The 18,228-nt window shown below is 41.8% G+C and overlaps 1 protein-coding gene across 2 annotated transcripts in view; it reads right to left on the bottom strand.

Annotated features, from left to right (window-relative positions):
* Window positions 1-18,228, bottom strand: part of LOC140483058 (coiled-coil domain-containing protein 85A-like) — a 720,436-nt gene that overhangs the window by 12,470 nt on the left and 689,738 nt on the right. Inside the window, exons 3-4 of one of the 2 annotated variants that reach the window (XM_072580969.1) lie at window positions 4,349-4,468; window positions 854-932 (exon numbers count right to left, since the gene is read on the bottom strand). In XM_072580969.1, the coding sequence (XP_072437070.1) occupies window positions 915-932; window positions 4,349-4,468 (138 nt within the window). In that variant the 3' untranslated portion in view covers window positions 854-914. Of the gene's footprint in view, window positions 1-853; window positions 933-4,348; window positions 4,469-18,228 lie in introns of those variants that run through there. The other variant, XM_072580968.1, reaches the window with a different exon arrangement.

Below are 18,228 nucleotides of genomic sequence, written 5' to 3'. Positions count from 1 at the left end.
CCGAGTGGACAAGGAATTGGTAAAAGAATTTGATAAATGTAGTGGGAGGAAGAACTATTGTAAACAGAAGAATATATTCACTTGATCTGAGAAATTAACCATTTGATTAGTGAACTGTTCCTCCAGTTTTCGACCTAAATAGGGCAAAATGTTTTTAAAGCCAAGATATTTCATTTTCCGTAAATTTATTTAGAAATCTGCGATAAAGTAAGTGTTCAGCATAGGTAATATAAGAGACCTTGTCATAGACAAAAGTTTAGAAAGGACCACCCTAACACTTAAATATTTTTTCATAGTTATCATTAGCCAAATGTTGCTCTAATATACTGCACTGGCATCAAGTTTATCTTTCTAAAAATTGACCCAGACTGGCTCAGGAAAGAAAACTGGCAAAACTTTGTCAAATATTACAGCTAAAAACAAAGACATGAATTTATAGGCCAACTAAGTATATACCTCAGAAACATCATTGCATGCTTTACATAAAATAAATTACACTGTGTAGTTCGAGGAGAGTAGATACTCATGCCAATAATTATACACACAACAGACCTCAAAATAAATTAATTAGATGAATAACTAAATAATCTCCATATATCAGTGGTGCTTGCTGATGAAGGAATTTTGCCCAGGATTTTCTTATCATACAGTCAGCCACAATGCCATATGATAGCTACCCAGGTGGTAAGTGAGGAGGTTCAACAATGAGTGTCCTGAAAGTAGTTCCTGATCTTGACGTTTATTGACATTCACACAGTTGCACTTCTATCAAAAATCATTTGATAGTGATCAGATAGGTAACACTGCAGTTAATTGCCCCTCCTTTTTCATGTGATTTTCATTGCTTCCCTTGTCACCTCTCTGGATGTGGAGTTGTTCTCTCTCCTCCTTGGGCTAATGTAGCTGGGTAAGTGTCACTGGGTGTCTGGAATCTGAAAGTGGAATGTTTGGCTTAGGGAAGAAGGGTACATTAGAAGGCAATAAAGTCCTGTAACACTATCAGCAGTTTGCCCATCATGCCTGCCAGCAGTTTGATGTTGCTGGAAATTTAGAAGCAGTATAAAACAGGCCTATAACACCATCTTCATTGTACACAGCCTTGCCATATGTGCTTTGTTGCAGCTAGCCCTATTTTGCAGAGAACCAGCTCTTACCATGGGGCTGAGGATTTACAAGTCATAGAGTCACACAGTATGGAAAGAGACCCATCGGTCCAACCAGTCCATGCTGACTATAATCCCAAACTAATTGAGTCTGACCTGCTTGTGCTTGGCCCATGTTCCTCCAAACCTTTCCTATTCATGCACTTATTCAAATGTCTTTTAAATGTTGTAACTGTACCAACATCCACCACTTAGAGTCATAGAGTCAAAGAGGTGTTCAGCACGGAAACAGACCTTTTGGTCCAACCTGCCCATGCTGACTAGATATCCCAACCCAATCTTGTCCCACCTGCCAGCACCCAGCCCTCCAAACCCTTCCTATTCATATACCCATCCAAATGCCTCTTAAATATTGCAATTGTACCAGCCTCCACCACATCCTCTGGCAGCACATTCCATACACGTACCACCCTCTGTGTGAAAAAGCTGCCCCTTAGGTCTCTTTATATCTTTCCCCTCTCACCCTAAACCTATGCCCTCTAGTTCTGGACTCCCTGGTCCCAGGGAAAAGACTTTGTCTATTTATCCTATCCATGCCCCTCAATTTTGTAAACCTCTATAAGGTCACCCCTCAGCCTCCAATGCTCCAGAGAAAACAGCCCCAACCTGTTCAGCCTCTCCCTGTAGCTCAAATCCTCCAACCATGGCAACATCCTTGTAAATCTTTTCTGAACCCTTTCAAGTTTCACAACATCTTTCCAATAGGAAGGAGACCAGAATTGCATGCAATATTCCAACAGTGGCCTAACCAATGTCCTGAACAGCTGCAACATGACCTCCCAACTCCTGTACTCAATACTCTGGCCAATAAAGGAAAGCATACCAAACGCCTTCTTCACTATCCTATCTATCTGTGACTCCACTTTCAAGGAGCTATGAACCTGCACTCCAAGTCTCTTTGTTCAGCAACACTCCCCAGGACCTTACCATTAAGTGTATAAGTCCTGTTAAGACTTGCTTTCCCAAAATGCAGCACCTCGCATTTATCTGAATTAAACTCCATCTGCCATTTCTCAGCCCATTAGCCCATCTGGTCAAGATCCTGTTGTAATCTGAGGTAACCCTCTTCGCTGTCCACTACACCTCCAATTTTGGTGTCATCTGCAAACTTACTAACTGTACCTCTTATGCTCGCATCCAAATCATTTATGTAAATGAAAAAAAGTAGAGGACCCAGCACTGATCCTTGTGGCACTCCACTGGTCACAGGCCTCCAGTCTGAAAAACAACCCTCCTCCACCACCCTCTGTCTTCTACCTTTGAGCCAGTTCTGTATCCAAATGGTTAGTTCTCCCTGTATTTCATGAGATCTAACCTTGGTAATCAGTCTCCCATGGGGAACCTTGTCGAACGCCTTACTGAAGTCCATATAGATCACATCTACTGCTCTGCCCTCATCAATCCTCTCTGTTACTTCTTCAAAAAACTCAATCAAGTTTGTGAGACATGATTTCCCATGCACAAAGCCATTTTGCCTATCCCTAATCAGTCCTTGCCTTTCCAAATACATGTACATCCTGCCCCTCAGGATTCCCTCCAACAACTTGCCCACCACTGAGGTCAGCCTCACCAGTCTATAATTCCCTGGCTTGTCTTTACCGCCCTTCTTAAAGAATTGCACCATGTTAGCCAACCTCCAGTCTTCCGGCACCTCACCTGTGACTATCAATGATACAAATATCTCAGCAAGAGGCCCAGCAGTCACTTCTCTAGCTTCCCACAGAGTTCTCGGGTACACCTGATCAGGTCCTGGGGATTTATCCACATTTAACCATTTCAAGACATCCAGCACTTCCTCCTCTGTAATCTGGACATTTTGCAAGATGTCACCATCTATTTCCCTACACTCTATATCTTCCATATCCTTTTCCACAGTAAATACTGATGCAAAATATTCATTTAGTATCTCCCCCATTTTCACTTTATCTGGAAGTTCATTCCACATACAAACCACTCACTGTGTAAAAACGTTGCTGCTCATGTCTTTTTAAAATCTTTCTCCTCTCATTTTAAAACATGCGCCCGGTCTTAAAATCCCCCATCCTAGGGAAAAGACACCTACCTTATCTATACCCCTCCTGATTTTAAAAACCTATATAATGTCACTCCTCAAACTCCTGCGGTCTAGTGAAAAATGTCCTAGCCTATCCTGCTTCTCCCTATAACTCAAACTTTCCATTCCTGGCAACATCTTATTGCATGTCATTGTGTCCTGCAAGAGAGAGAACAGAATGTCATTAATTGTGTTTCATTGTACGTGGGTGATATACCTTACACAATGGAATAGCTGCAGACATGTGAAAGTAGTCTGAGTGAAATGTGAGGCTGGAAGGTGCATGAGGGTGATGTGCATTATGTGTATATTAGGCACAAATCCTGAGTGCAGAGAAAACTAATAGGGGGTGGGTTATATTTTACAGTACAAGAGATCAGTGATATATCATGTAGGAAATGTCATGCAATGATGACTGTGGCCACTGCATTCTTCTTAAATTAATGTTGCTTAGTTCTTGAGGCCAGTCTCCTGGAATTAACCTCACTTTCCCATCATTACCTTTATCTGACAGCCTCACTGTGGAAACATACGCCTCACCTTTATACCTCAATGAACAATGCCTCAATGAGTACCTTAGGTCCCTCTCTCATCCCTCACAAGCTCCACTTGTGCAAGCTGCTACATTCTTTCCAGGCAATCATGCAATAGCTAATTTATAAATTGGGCAGACTGCCTTTAAGTGGAGCAGGCTATTTACACTGTATAAGAGAATGAATGCTGCTGAGACAGCCAACAGGATAGCATAACATAAATCAGGAGGCTGTAACGAATTTGAGCGCTCACTATCTTCATGGTAGCAGAGGCAGATTTCAAGTCATGACCTTCTGCACCCAAAAAATGATGCAGATTAATTTTTACCACCAAATGTGGTCCCCTGTGGGAGCAGTGCACAATGACAGTGTCATTTCAGCTCTATTGTGAGGACCCGAGCTAGAGCCAGAGTGAAATGGAATTCGCACCTGGCTGGGGATGGGGGCACAGGTTGTCCATACCCACAAGGTCTCTGCTCACTTCCCCATACTTAGTCTGAATTATAACACTACTAAAAATTATTTTTAATCTGCTTAAGTACATTTATGATAAGAATCCATACTCTGCAACGTTTTAACTGTTGGAGAGTGACCCATACCTTGATAGCATGAACCACAGCTTCAGGTTTCTGTGGCAATGAATTATATCCACATTTTCCACTTTGATGGCTTGGAGATGACAATGTCCCATCAGCCCCTGACATCCGCCTATATGGAGCCTGTAAAGAACAATTTAGGCATTATGAATTTTAGTCCAATTTTGTTAAATTAAGTTTTTTTTTGTCAACAATTATACCTTACAGTAGAAATATGGCTCAGTTGGAAACCTAATAATGATAAATGATCTAAAAAAATCCTGTTCAATTAACTTGCATCTAAAGTAGCCCATTGTATTAGAAATAGGAAAGCTTCATTCATTGTCTACTTTGAAATACCAAAAACAGAAACCGGCACGTTCTGAACAGACGTTTAAGCTGACTCATCACTTATTGAGCCATGAAGTATGCACATAATGATGGCCTGAGTAATGGTATTCCAATAATCATTTCTTGAGTGGCTTTTTCTCTTTCCTCTCTCACCACCTGGATCAAATTCATGAGACATTTATCCTCACACAATTATCTTCAGCTATACTCTGTGGCCACCAGACATACAATAAAAAGAGGAAAATAGCAAATTCATTTGTATTTTTATAGCTCTGCTCTTCCACAGATGAAAGAATGAAGTATTTTGCACAATGGAAAATATTTACTGCAGTGTAAGGTTTTGAGTATGTATTTTTCTAGACATCCTTTACAGTGCCAGAGGTGGAAAGTGGCCATTAAATAGCCACTTCATTAGCTAATTGGCACAAGACTTTCAAATACCTGACCCACCTCAGGTTAAATTGGGGCAGGGGCAAGAACGTGTGAGAGGAGATTGGAAAAAGTTCAATCTGTCAGACAGTCTCACCTGAAACCTGCTCATAGGGGACGGAAAATTGTGCACACAAGTTGAAATCTCACTATGATAGCAGCTGGATTAAAATTAAATTAGTTAGTAACTCTGGAATCAAATGCTAACTTCATAAATAACTGGATCATTATAAAATCCCAAGTGCTTCATTAATGCCCTTCAGGAAATATTTTTCATCCTTATATGATCTGGTCTACATGGCAGAGAGTTAAATAAGAATAAAACCCAATAAGCCACCTAACACCAACCTCAGCTCCAGAAATGACAAAGGCACACCCTGCCTGATCACTCTGTGATACTCCCTCACTAGTATCTGGGGATTTGTGCCAAAATTAGGAGAGCTGTCTCACAGCCTAACTCAAGGCATTAAACTGTTCAGCCAATACGCATTATGGGATCTAGTGAAACACTGGTACTTTCTACCTCATATTGCTCTCCCTCAGCTGATGAATTAGTTCTCCTCTGTACCGAACACCACATGGAAGTACATTGAGGGTCCCGTAAGGGACCTCAATGTTTGTCACCAAAGTTGGCTTGTTAGCATGACTACTGACAAAGTTGACCAAGTTCTGAAGGACATACTTTTCTGTTTGTATCTATGACAGAAATAACCTACTTATCCTTGATCTTCTTGGTCATAGATGCATCTGTCCATGACTCACAGAGTGACCACATTCCTTTGGCACCAAATTCCATCTCCACACTGAGGAACTCTCCATCATGTTACCAATGACAGTACTAATGTGTACAAGTTTATTTCCTGTTACAAGGTAATGTCCTGGATGAATGTAGAATGAAGATTCTACAACAGCAATCCTTACAATCTTCGCTTTACTCCCCATGCCATGTGCTTGACTTACCAGTGAGAGACAAATTTGACTCAACACAGCCGCTACTTTAACCTGCAGAAGGAATTGGGTGGATAAGGGCTGACGCTGATGCCAAGGTCCTCTGATCTTGGCAGTACATATCTCAGCCAATGTTAGACATAATTTGGAGATGCTGGTGTTGGACTGGGGTGTACAAAGTTAAAAATCACACAACACCAGGTTATAGTCCAACAGGTTTAATTGGAAGCACACTAGCTTTCGGAGCGACGCTCCTTCATCAGGTGAATATTAGACATAGACATCAGAGGTAAGTCACCCAGATGGTTTGAGCTCTCAGCCTGCTGGTTCTCTTGCTGGGTGAATTAGCTTAAAGTCACCCCGATTGTTTAGGGGGAAGACATTTCTTGTCTAAATGGAGCAAGTGGGGTAAAGGAAGATTCTACATTTGGGATTGCCTTTTTTTAACTGTGGAAGTTCATTTACTTTAGCAGCTGGATAACTGAAACAGATGTGATAAATTCAAATCAGGGGAGTGTCACAGATGGGCGGATGATGGTTTTTACAGCAGATAGAATTGGAGGTCAACATGGAGTAACTGACATTTAGCTCAAGGAAGCAGATTGAAAGGGAGTAATCTGCAATTTAAAGTGCAGCTCTAAAAGGACCTGCGTGGTACAGTTTATCAGACAGATTATTACACTGCTGAAAGGAAGGAACTGGAAATTAGCAGTCTCCAATGATGATTTTGTATAAACAAGGAACGTTTGTCAAGAATATGTTATAGGTCATTAGAATATAAAGCAAAGATCAATCACTCTGGGAGGTCATTTAGATTCTAATCATGCTAATTGACACTGGGACTGACAGCAGGGACAATCTGTATGCATGAGGGAGTTGTAAAACTACTTTGAAAGCTTTTCTTAAACAGCACGTAAAGGAAAACCTAGAGTGAATGAGTAATAATGGATCAGTTGCAAATTAATGAGGAGAAATTAATAAGCCAAATTGAAATAAGATAATAATTATGGGGTGTTTATCATAATACTTTTACATTTAATTTGTAAACAAGGAAAGAACAGATGATAAAAACAATGAATTGAAGTAACACATAAAAGGTCAAAAATGGGAAGAACTTCTCAAAGATAAAGTTCTAGATGAAAAATGAAAGTGCTTTAAGGATTATTGGTTTCCATTACAGATGTTAGACTTACATGGAAGAAAGCAGCACCATGAAGAAAGAAAGGAGTTATGAATCTCAGAGTTTACTGGGAAGAAACAGGATTGCAGAAAATATAAAACCAAGTAGTGGAAAACAAGAACTTGATAATGAGTGATTATCAGGGAAAGATCACTCATATATCAGAGGTTGAAGGTTAATAAGCACTTTCCAAAGAATGGAAGGTGGTCTAAAGCTGAACAGAGAGTGTTGCAGAAATCAGGAACATGGAGAGTGAAAGCAAGCTTGTATGTGGGGATAAATGGTCTGTGGATTTGTGAGAATTATGAAGCCAAAAAGTCAAAGGAAGTGCTGGAACCTAGTAACAGGATGAATTCTGGGCCCTGATCCTTGCCTGAACTGTATCACTCTCATGACACAATCTGACAAGTTTGACACCCAATTAGAGGCACAGTGTTCCTCCGGGAAGGGACAAAGGCATGCAGGACCATTGTTGGGGGACTCAAAGGCCTTGTGAGGAGAGCAGGCATCTCATCAAATATCCAGCAGGACAAAGACAATGCAAAATTGGCACCAGGTCGAGGTAACAGTTTTTGACCCACCACTAGGTGACCCCTCAAATCTCAGAAGGAAGCACAGATGGTGAATGGTTTTCTTCTGACAATGAGGACCACAACTGGTGTGCAATAATATGCATGAACAGTTCAATTTCATTTTTAAAAAAATTATTGAAAATCCCATTTTGAACTGGACAGGCTCTTTGCCTCTTTAAAGAGTTTAATTGCTGGTGAATGGGTTTTCCATTCCTCCCTCGTTTCAGTAGTGCCTGGATTGCAACAAGTGTTTCATGACTGGTTCAAGAATTATTTCTGCATGAAGTTAGGGTTCAGTTGAGGGGACTCAGAGCTTGGCTTTCAGACTCTTACTTATCCTCAATAATACACATGGATATCCATGCTGTATTGCAGATAGCCACCCAGCTTTTGATGTGCAAGGTCACTTGTTCGCCAACATACCAGGGGTAATTGCAATTTCAAAACTCACTGGATTTGAAGATGCTTCGGCTACAACCTCATGGAAACAAATCTTTCAACCATTGTCCATGAACGAATTCAACATCCTTTCATTCATATGAATAATTAAGGACTCATGAGATGAGGTTCAGAATCAACTATTAATGCTTGCTGTTTAAAAAAAAAGGCTTAGCCTGAGGCTGTGGATGATTTCACAGGATTCCCCAATGTTTATGCTGAATGAATCAAGATTACAGAGCTGGAAAGTAAGTCGCAGGGGAGGAATTTGATGACATGGCCACAAATGAATCAAAGTGTTTCCTCAGTCTCACTGAATTGGTGGAACTAATGAAATCACATAAATGTAAGGAAGAGGCTCATTTGATACTTGAGTTGATGGCAGACCTCATTAAATCAGGTGAAGAACTGAATAAAAGTACAACAGACCATAATATAAATATGGAAAAGAGCATTGTCTTTTGGAGACTGATAGATCTGCTGTTGCATCCCACTGAGTCCTTGATGAGATTCAAAAATCAAAGGCAAAGTAGTCAATAGGAACAGTTTTTTAATACTGCTGCATCAAGATCACCGTCCACCTGACCCACTTTCTACACCTCCACCTTTAAGCATAGCTCCATCAAATTAATCTCCAAACCCATCACTTTATAACGAAGGTCAGTATGACAAACTACATATATTTGTTGGCTTCTTGCACCATTTCCACAGTAGCCAATCTTTTTGCTTAATTAAAAAAATAAGTTTTTTTAAGGGAACTTTATGGTTTAGGTCTTCCACTGTGTACTTTAGATATCAAGATTTTGTCTGGTTGGAGCCCATTCAACTGAGCCTATTGTCAGAACCTGTTCACCATTTACAATTTCACTGTGTGCAGGATTTTATCCGATGTGATGGTGGCACTTTATTCTACTAACTTGCAAATGATGACTGATAAAGTTCCACAAAATGGACTTGCTAACAACATTAAAGCACATGGAATTAATAAAGAAGCAATGGTGTGTTCCCATGTTCTTAAGGATATAAAACTGGAAGGAAATTATGCAGTAGTGTTTCTTAGTGTTCAGTACAAGGACCACTAATACTTCCTCTAAGGAACATGCAACTGTGGGGACACAGTCAATTCAAATGTACTATGCATTGTCATAAAAAGACCAGTCATAACTGAAAGCTTCAGTGAGAGATGGGGCTGTCATTCAAATCTCAACATTAAAGGTTGGAGAGAGAATATGAGTTGTAACTCTAAATTTGGTGAGTCAGCCAAATTGAGAAAAAAAAAACATATAAAATATATGTCAATTGGTTGGATGGGGAATTGAGTGTTTTCTGTGTTCTCTGGAGGAATTTAAATTAAGGGTTGAAACTCAACAGGAGATGTACTGACCTGGTGACATGGTGCATTTGGGTTATGTTTCATTAAAACCAGACACAGAACACCAGATGTGACAGTCAACCATTTATCTGAAAAATAAAGTGCCGTTGAACACAGGATTACATTGTGTAAATATCCAATGATTGATTAGACAACACAAAAGCTGCAAGGAAATAGCTTTTATGAGTAGCTTGATCCCTTGACTGAACTGTATCAGTTTCCTGAGTATCTCTGAGCAGGCTGACCTGGTGTCGAGGTTTGCTAAAACTGAGAGATCAGCCTCCTTCCAGAGAAAGCACACAGATGTCCTGATGAGTGAAAGATCAAGGGACACTTACAAGTGTGATACATTTGGGGTGTTTGTCTGTGGCCAAACACTGAAGAATGAACAAGGATTGATCACACAGACTGCTTGATAGAAAGGAGTTGAAGAGAAGGTGCCTCAGAATGATAAGTAACTCAGGTACAGGAGCCATTTGTTCAATGAACAGAGCTTGGGACAGAGCAGGCTGATCACCTGTTTCAGTCTGAGCATCAATTTCACTTGATTGTAAGCTCTATATGGCTAGGCTTGTGATGCACTATTATAATTGCTGTATTTTGTAATGTATCTTGTTCAATAAAGAACAATTGCGTCTACCCCATTGTTAGGGCTGCCTTGGGTTATCTAAAGTAAATATGTTGGAACAGGGACAGTAGCAATAAAAGCTTAGGGATTTAAGACTCAATATCAAAGGCTGGAGTGAGAGTAAGAAAAGTATAACTGTAATTAGAGGAGCAGAAAACACAGGAGGTAGGGAATCTGTGAGTGGAGGAGAAGTGAGTGCAGAAGGGAATGAATCGATGCTTAAAGAAGTACAGGTCGTGCTGCTTTAACACAATAGTTGCATTCCTCTGCGACCTCGTGCCATAGAAAATTGTGCTATGGAAAATCATAGGACCATGGTGCTGTGAAGGTTGTTATAGAAAATCATTATACCCATTCAGTAGAAACGTTGTATTATCCAAACAGCTCATGACTCACGTTACAGTCAATTCATGTTATACCAGAATGATCTATACTGAGCTCCTGCGAGGGCTGAAGGATGGAGACAGAATTGTATTCCAAATTCAGTACCACACAGAAAGAAGAGAAGAAAGTGAGAAACTGGAGACCTGTGAGAGTTGAGATAATTGGAAAGCTCTACCAAAGACCTGCACTGGAATAATGTGCTGCGTGTTCTCAGTCTATGCTATATACTCCTATAAATTTATGATAAATGTAGGGAACAACTAACAGATGAACAGCACTGAAGCTTAGCAAGGAATGAGATGGTATGAAGCAGTGCAAAGCATTGAAGGGAAATGGGCTGCACCAGTCTAGCCAAAATATAGTTTTCAAGAAAATGAACATGGGATATAATGTAAACGCATCATTTGGGTCTCACTGGCAGTCAAGAAAAGGGATAGGTGGAAGTAGGCAATGTTTGAAATGCAAAAACATAACTTTGATAATGGATAAAGTGTGGAAATGGAAACCGAACACCGAGATGAGAAGGAATTCAAGGCTAAGCAGCTGATGTACTCCAGACCAAAAGAACTGTGGTAGGAGGATAGATTGAATCTAAGTGCAGACATGTCCTGAGCTAGAATTTCACCATTGCCTGATCCCAGTCAGAAATATGGGGATGTGATAGCAACAATGGCAAGGAAATGAGTGGCAAATCTTTGTCTACTTGATACATAACATTTAATGTTGTTGCTGTTGCCACAAAATGAAAATGAAAATCTGCAAAATGTTGTCATTTTATCCTTTCCAAAGTCAATTTTGAGGTCATGTGTTTCACCTTCCACAGATTCATCAAGCAACACAGAGAAGTTGTAAAGAATGCTATAGGGAGGTAGAGCCTTCGAGGAGGCACTGTCAGAGCTCTGCAGTTCTGATGAAGAATCGTCAAATTGAAGTGTTTTCTTTGTTTCTCTCTGCAGGTGCTACCTGAGTTGCTTGAGTTTTTCTAACATTTTCTATTTTTACTCTTCAACCAACTTCACTACAACAGTTTGGCTAATACTTCACTGCTGTTTGTGGCACCTTTTTAAGCCCGAATTAGCTGCCATGTTTCCTATATTGGTACAGTGACTTTTCAACAAGATAACATAATTGGCTACAAAGTACTTTGCGATACCTTAAGGTTTTGAAAGGCACATCAGAGGTTATTGACATTCTGTAAATGACATTTTAAAATGTTCTTTAATTAGTTTTCTCATTAGTTGCTCAGTTATGGTCTGGGTGAAATTTTCATCGCTTTATTCTCTTTTCTGGTATCTGTAACTTCTCTGCTTTCCATGGGGTGCTATGCATTTCTTTCTCACTCTTACAATTTCTCATTCCAGTTAAGAGGACAGACAGTGGAGGAGCAAGACTTCATGATGCTGAAGAAATGTGGAGATGAAGCAGAGAGATTTGCAAGAGCAGAAAATTTCTGATCAGGTTCCTTGTAAAGACAATGTATTGTTTATAAAGAATGGAACTTTCTCCACTGGAGATCATAACAAGGAAAGCGGGGCTATGACTTAATAGTTGAACAGCTCAATAAAGAGGCGTGAGCCTGACATACTGTAGTCCTTCCATAGGTTTCATTGTTGTTCACTATCCTTGACCTCCTTGACATCATCTCAGTTTTTTGACAATCCTTTCTATTCTTTGCAAAATTTCATTTCTAACACCTTCAATCTTGACCACCAATCTTGAGGTATTTACAGCACCATCACTTGAAATAAAGACTATCAGCAATCTAACTCTTCACATGATCTCTTAGCAATAAGACTACTTTAATTATGATAAAATGTATTGGAGACAACTCCTTCTTTGTTCATTATAGCCTTTTCAATGGTTTTGCTTGGTTTTTGTTTGGAATTTTGCTGCTGTTGCAAATCTCTCTGCTTAATTTCCAAATCTATCAAGTGGGATCCTACATGTTTGCATGGTTTTCAGCCTTTTAAAACAGAGTGTCCAGAAGTAACTCTTCCATTATCACTGATTGAAACATGTTTGCTCAAAAGACAGTAGTATCCTTTGCATCCTTTAATAAATTTGAAAATCAAAATATTATTTTAATTTCTGGTCTCACTGTCAATGTTTTGTAACACAATTTTGACAAAACCACAAATAAATCTGGCAGCTCTGTTTCTCTCAGTTTATTGCTTTTTTTGTGAAAATACAGCATTAAAATACATTATTTCATTGCCTAAAGACAGTATTGTTGTTATTTTATGAATTATGTAACAAACAAGGTAGAAAGATGAATTGTAATCATAAAATGGATTGCAATGTGAATTGAACTACTAGAAAATTATCAATGAACTTCTAAATTGTGCTAAATTTATTGATTCAAATAAAGAGATATGTTTCTTATGAAAGTAGAGAGGTACAATGCCTGTGGCCTAAGTGTGGCCTCACACTTGCATAGTTGCTTAGTATCCTATCATTCTGATGGATAAAAGCTCACAGATGATTGAATTTAGGTAATTTCAAATCTGCATCACACTTAATTCTGCTCAAGAAGCTCATATTCTGGTGATGCACTGACAAATAAGGTCTAATTAATTGGAGCTTTGGTGAATAAATAGAAATGCATGAAATTCCTTGTAAATTAGTGAGTAAAACAATTCCTACCCTCTGTAATAAAGCTAATTTTCATCACTTTATTTATGTGTAGTTTTTGACTGAATTCTCTCCTTGACAGCCTTTATTAACCGTAGGTGATTCATCCTTCTCAGAGCGCTTTCTAATAATAAATAATAAATGTAATAATTTTTGCAGAGTGTTATGAAATATCTCCTTAAATGATTCCCACTGCCCAGCTACTGACCTTCCCCTTAGTCTATTTTCCCAGCCTCACTTTAGGCAATCTTTCTTCATCTACCTTTGGAATTGTCCTTATTTAAGGACACTGGTTTGGGACCCAAGTTGCTATCTATCAACCTGAATTTGAAATTCATCCAACCTCATTACACATTACCAGGTCTAAAATAACTTATACCCATATAGGTTGTGTATTACACTGATCTAAGAAGCAATCTCTGATGTACTCTATAAACTTGTCTTCCATGTTATCCTTGCCTTTATTTATCTAGTCAATATGGAGATTAAAATCAATTAAGACCACTTTGGTATCCTTCTTACACACCTCCAATATTTCCTGATTTGTATTCTTTCCAAAAATGAGGCAACTGTTGAAGGGCTTATAGATGACTCTGAACCTTATTGGCTTATTTCCCTTGCTATTTCTTATTTCTAGCCAAGGTGACTACACATGATAGCTGAAAATGTGTTGCTGGAAAAGTGCAGCAGATCAGGCAGTATCCAAGGAGCAGGAGAATCGACATTTCGGGCATGAGCCCTTCTTCGGGAATGAGGAAAGTGTGTCCAGCAGGCTAAGATAATAGGTAGGGAGGAGGGATAGGGGGAGGGGCGTTGGAAATGTGATAGGTGGAAGGAGGTCAAGATGAGGGTGATAAGCCAGAGTAGGGGTGGGCGCGGAGAGATCAGGAAGAAGATTGCAGGTTAGGAAGGCGGTGCTGAGTTCGAGGGATTTGACTGAGACAAGGTGGGGGGAAGGGAAATGAGGAAACTGGAGAAATCTGAGTTCATCCCTTGTGGTTGGAGGGTTCCTAGGCGGAAGTTGAGGCACTTTTCTGGCGATGGAGGAGTCCAAGGACCTGCATGTCCTTGGTGGAGTTGGAGGGGGAGTTGAAGTGTTGAGCCACGGGGTGGTTGGGTTGGTTGGTCCGGATGTCCCAGAGGTGTTCTCTGAAACATTTCGCAAGTAGGCGGCATGTCTCCCCAATATAGAGGAGGCCACATCGGGTGCAGCGGATGCAATAAATGATGTGTGTGGAGATGCAGGTGAATTTGTGGTGGATATGAAAGGATCCCTTGGGGCCTTGGAGGGAAGTAAGGGGGAGGTGTGGGCACAAGTTTTGTATTTCTTGCAGTTGCAGGGGAAGGTGCCAGGAGTGGAGGTTTTTTTTTAGATTAGATTACTTACAGTGTGGAAACAGGCCCTTCGGCCCAACAAGTCCACACCGCCCGCCGAAGCGCAACCCACCCATACCCCTACATTTACCCCTTACCTAACACTACGGGCAATTTAGCATGGCCAATTCACCTGACCTGCACATCTTTGGACTGTGGGAGGAAACCGGAGCACCCGGAGGAAACCCACGCAGACACGGGGAGAACGTGCAAACTCCACACAGTTAGTCGCCTGAGGCGTGAATTGAACCCGGATCTCTGGCGCTGTGAGGCAACAGTGCTAACCACTGTGCCACCGTGCCGCCCACACCACTGTGCCACCGTGCCGCCCACACCACTGTGCCACCGTGCCGCCCACTTGGGTTGGGTTGGTGGGGGGTATGGACCTGACGAGGGAGTCACGGAGGGAGTGGTCTTTTTGGAACACTGATAGGGGAGGGGAGGGAAAGAAATCTCTGGTGGTGGGGTCCGTTTGGAGGTGGCAGAAATGACGCTGGATGATACAATGTACATGGAGGTTGGTGGGGTGGTAGGTGAGGACCAGTGGGGCTCTGTCCTGGTGGTGATTGGAGGGGCGGGGCTCAAGGGCAGAGGAGCGGGAAGTGGAGGAGATACGGTGGAGGGCATCATCAATCTCGTCTGGGGGGAAATTGCGGTCTTTGAAGGAGGCCATCTGAGTTGTTCGGTATTGGAACTGGTCCTCCTGGGAGCAGATGCGGCGGAGACGAAGGAATTGGGAACATCCCATATTCCCAATTCCTTCATCTCCGCCACATCTGCTCCCAGGAGGACCAGTTCCAATACCGTAGAACCCAGATGGCCTCCTTCTTCAAAGACTGCAATCTCCCCCCAGACGTGATCAATGACGCCCTCCACCGCATCTCCTCCACTTCCCACTCCTCCGCCCTTGAGCCCCGCTCCTCCAATCGCCACCAGGACAGAACCCCACTGGTCCTCACCTACCACCCCACCAACCTCCATGTCCAACGTATCATCCGCCGTCATTTCCGCCACCTCTAAACGGACCCCACCACCAGAGATATATTTCCCTCCCCTCCTCTATCAGTGTTCCGAAAAGACCACTCCCTCCGTGACTCCCTTGTCAGGTCCACACCCCCCACCAACCCAACCTCCACTCCCGGCACCTTCCCCTGCAACCGCAAGAAATGCAAAACTTGCGCCCACACCTCCCCCCTTACTTCCCTCCAAGGCCCCAAGGGACACTTCCATATCCGCCACAAATTCACCTGCACCTCCACACACATCATCTATTGCATCTGCTGCACCCGATGTGGCCTCCTCTATATTGGGGAGACAGGCTGCCTACTTGCGGAACGTTTCAAAGAACACCTCTGGGACACCCGGACCAACCAACCCAACCACCCCGTGACTCAAAACTTCAACTCCCCCTCCCACTTCACCAAGGACATGCAGGTCCTTGGACTCCTCCATCGCCAGACCATAGCAACACGACGGCTGGAGGAAGAACGCCTCATCTTCCGCCTAGGAACCCTCCAACCACAAGGGATGAACTCAGAATTCTCCAGTTTCCTCATTTCCCCTCCCCCCACCTTGTCTCAGTCAAATCCCTCGACCTCAGCACCGCCTTCCTAACCTGCAATCTTCTTCCTGACCTCTCCGCCCCCATCCCCACTCCGGCCTATCACCCTCACCTTGACCTCCTTCCACCTATCGCATTTCCAACGCCCCTCCCCCAATCCCTCCTCCCTACCTTTTTTCTTAGCCTGCTGGACACACTTTCCTCATTCCTGAAGAAGGGCTCATGCCCGAAACATCGATTCTCCTGCTCCTTGGATGCTGCCTGATCTGCTGCGCTTTTCCAGCAACACATTTTCAGGTCCGATCTCCAGCATCTGCAGTCCTCACTTTCTCCTCGACTACACATGATAATCTATTGTACCTATATCACCTGAATCAACTATTCACTGTCACATTAATACTGTCCTTTATTAAGAATGTTTCCTACTTATTTTCTATTTTTGCTTAGATTTCCAGAATATCAAATATCCTTGAAGTTGAGTTCCAGATTCTGACCACCTTGCAAACACATCTTTGTAATAGTTATTAAGTCATATTCATTTATTTATTTGTGCCATCAGCACATTTATACAAAGACTGTGCATATTCAGATAAAGAGTATTAAGTATTGACTTTTGCCATTATTGTTTATTCTGTTCTAATTTCTGTTGTCCTCTCCTGTTTATATTTTCTGCCCTTTTCACATTTTGATTATTATTTGCCTATTCAATACCCTGCACTTCATTTCTTTTTGGTTTGCCTGTCATGGTGATTGGTGGTTGGTGGATTCATTGGGATGGAAGTGGTTCAGTGGTTCTCTGGGGTTCAGATTCTTTCGGGAGGTGAAGCAGAACTGGGGCTGCTGAGGATACTGAAGTTTCTGAGGGTACTGAGGTTGTTAGGGGTATTGGAGGTAGGGGTCCTTCTGGATAGAGAGGTGGGAGTGCCCATCCCTCATGGTTTTCAGTATAGCAATGTGCCTCCTCCTCTCTTTCTCCCAATCCAACTCATTGCTGTTCTTCTCTTCTGCCCCTGCAGTCCTAAAGGCACATTGGGACTTTAATCTATCACATTCATATTGACACATATGCAATGTGTGCTTTACTCTCTTGTTTTGCTTGGGATAGAACCATGACTGTTGCCTGTAAATTATTACATTTCTCAGCTAGCTCAGTCACGGCTTTTTGGGCTACATCATGATCATGGCTCACACATTGTTGCCTGTAAAAGACCTTCTCTACCTGGGCCTGAAGCCGCCACATGTGCAGCACATTCACCTGCTTCCTCTGTTCCTGCTTTTCTTTAAGCTTTACATTTTCACCTTCTTTCCCTTTCACTTGCACCATAGAGCTGGCTATCCCTGAAGTGTGACTTAATTTGGGATGAGTTTACCTAACTCTTTATGTGTTCCCCAAAATAATTTTAGTCCTTTGGATCCTGAAATTCACTCATTTGGACCATTTCCTATTGAGATATTTCCTTAAGGTCTCCTCCTACATTGTGCAGTCTGCCTTGTTCTGCTCTCTTGCTCCTTTACAGTTTATCTGAGGGGTAGGGAAGCAACTGGAGTTAGGGGTTTGGCTTATGCTAAATTCCTGCCCAGTCCCTCTTAGTCAAACGCAGAAGAGGTAAGTGACTCACTCCCCACCTGCCCCCAGACTGACTTGCACAGTTTAGCCTTCCCCCTTGACTAGCCTAGCTTCAAAATGCTACTGCTTTATTTGACTCAATCCACAGAGCTGGTGTGTAATCCAATTACTGGTCAGTTGCCTCTATCCCTGTTCACCCATTTGAATCCTGGCCATCATGAGGGACAGCTGCCCTCTTAAATCAGGCTTAGGCTGGTTGGTCAGGAATACAAGGCTGGTGGAGTTCGACTTTGGAGTAACTATTAGACACTGATCATCGAAAACCACAGGATTCCAATGTTGTTTGTGTTTTGGACACTTTGATCATTTTCTACATAAACTTGTCTTACTCAAGGACTATCCGTTTGAGATAAAAAAGGTCAGTGTCAATTTGTTATTCAATACAATTTTATTCACAAAATATATTAAA

Source organism: Chiloscyllium punctatum, chromosome 11, assembly GCF_047496795.1.
Source record: "Chiloscyllium punctatum isolate Juve2018m chromosome 11, sChiPun1.3, whole genome shotgun sequence".
Classification (NCBI taxonomy): Eukaryota; Metazoa; Chordata; class Chondrichthyes; order Orectolobiformes; family Hemiscylliidae; genus Chiloscyllium; species Chiloscyllium punctatum.
This window is presented reverse-complemented; position numbering and strand designations above follow the sequence as displayed.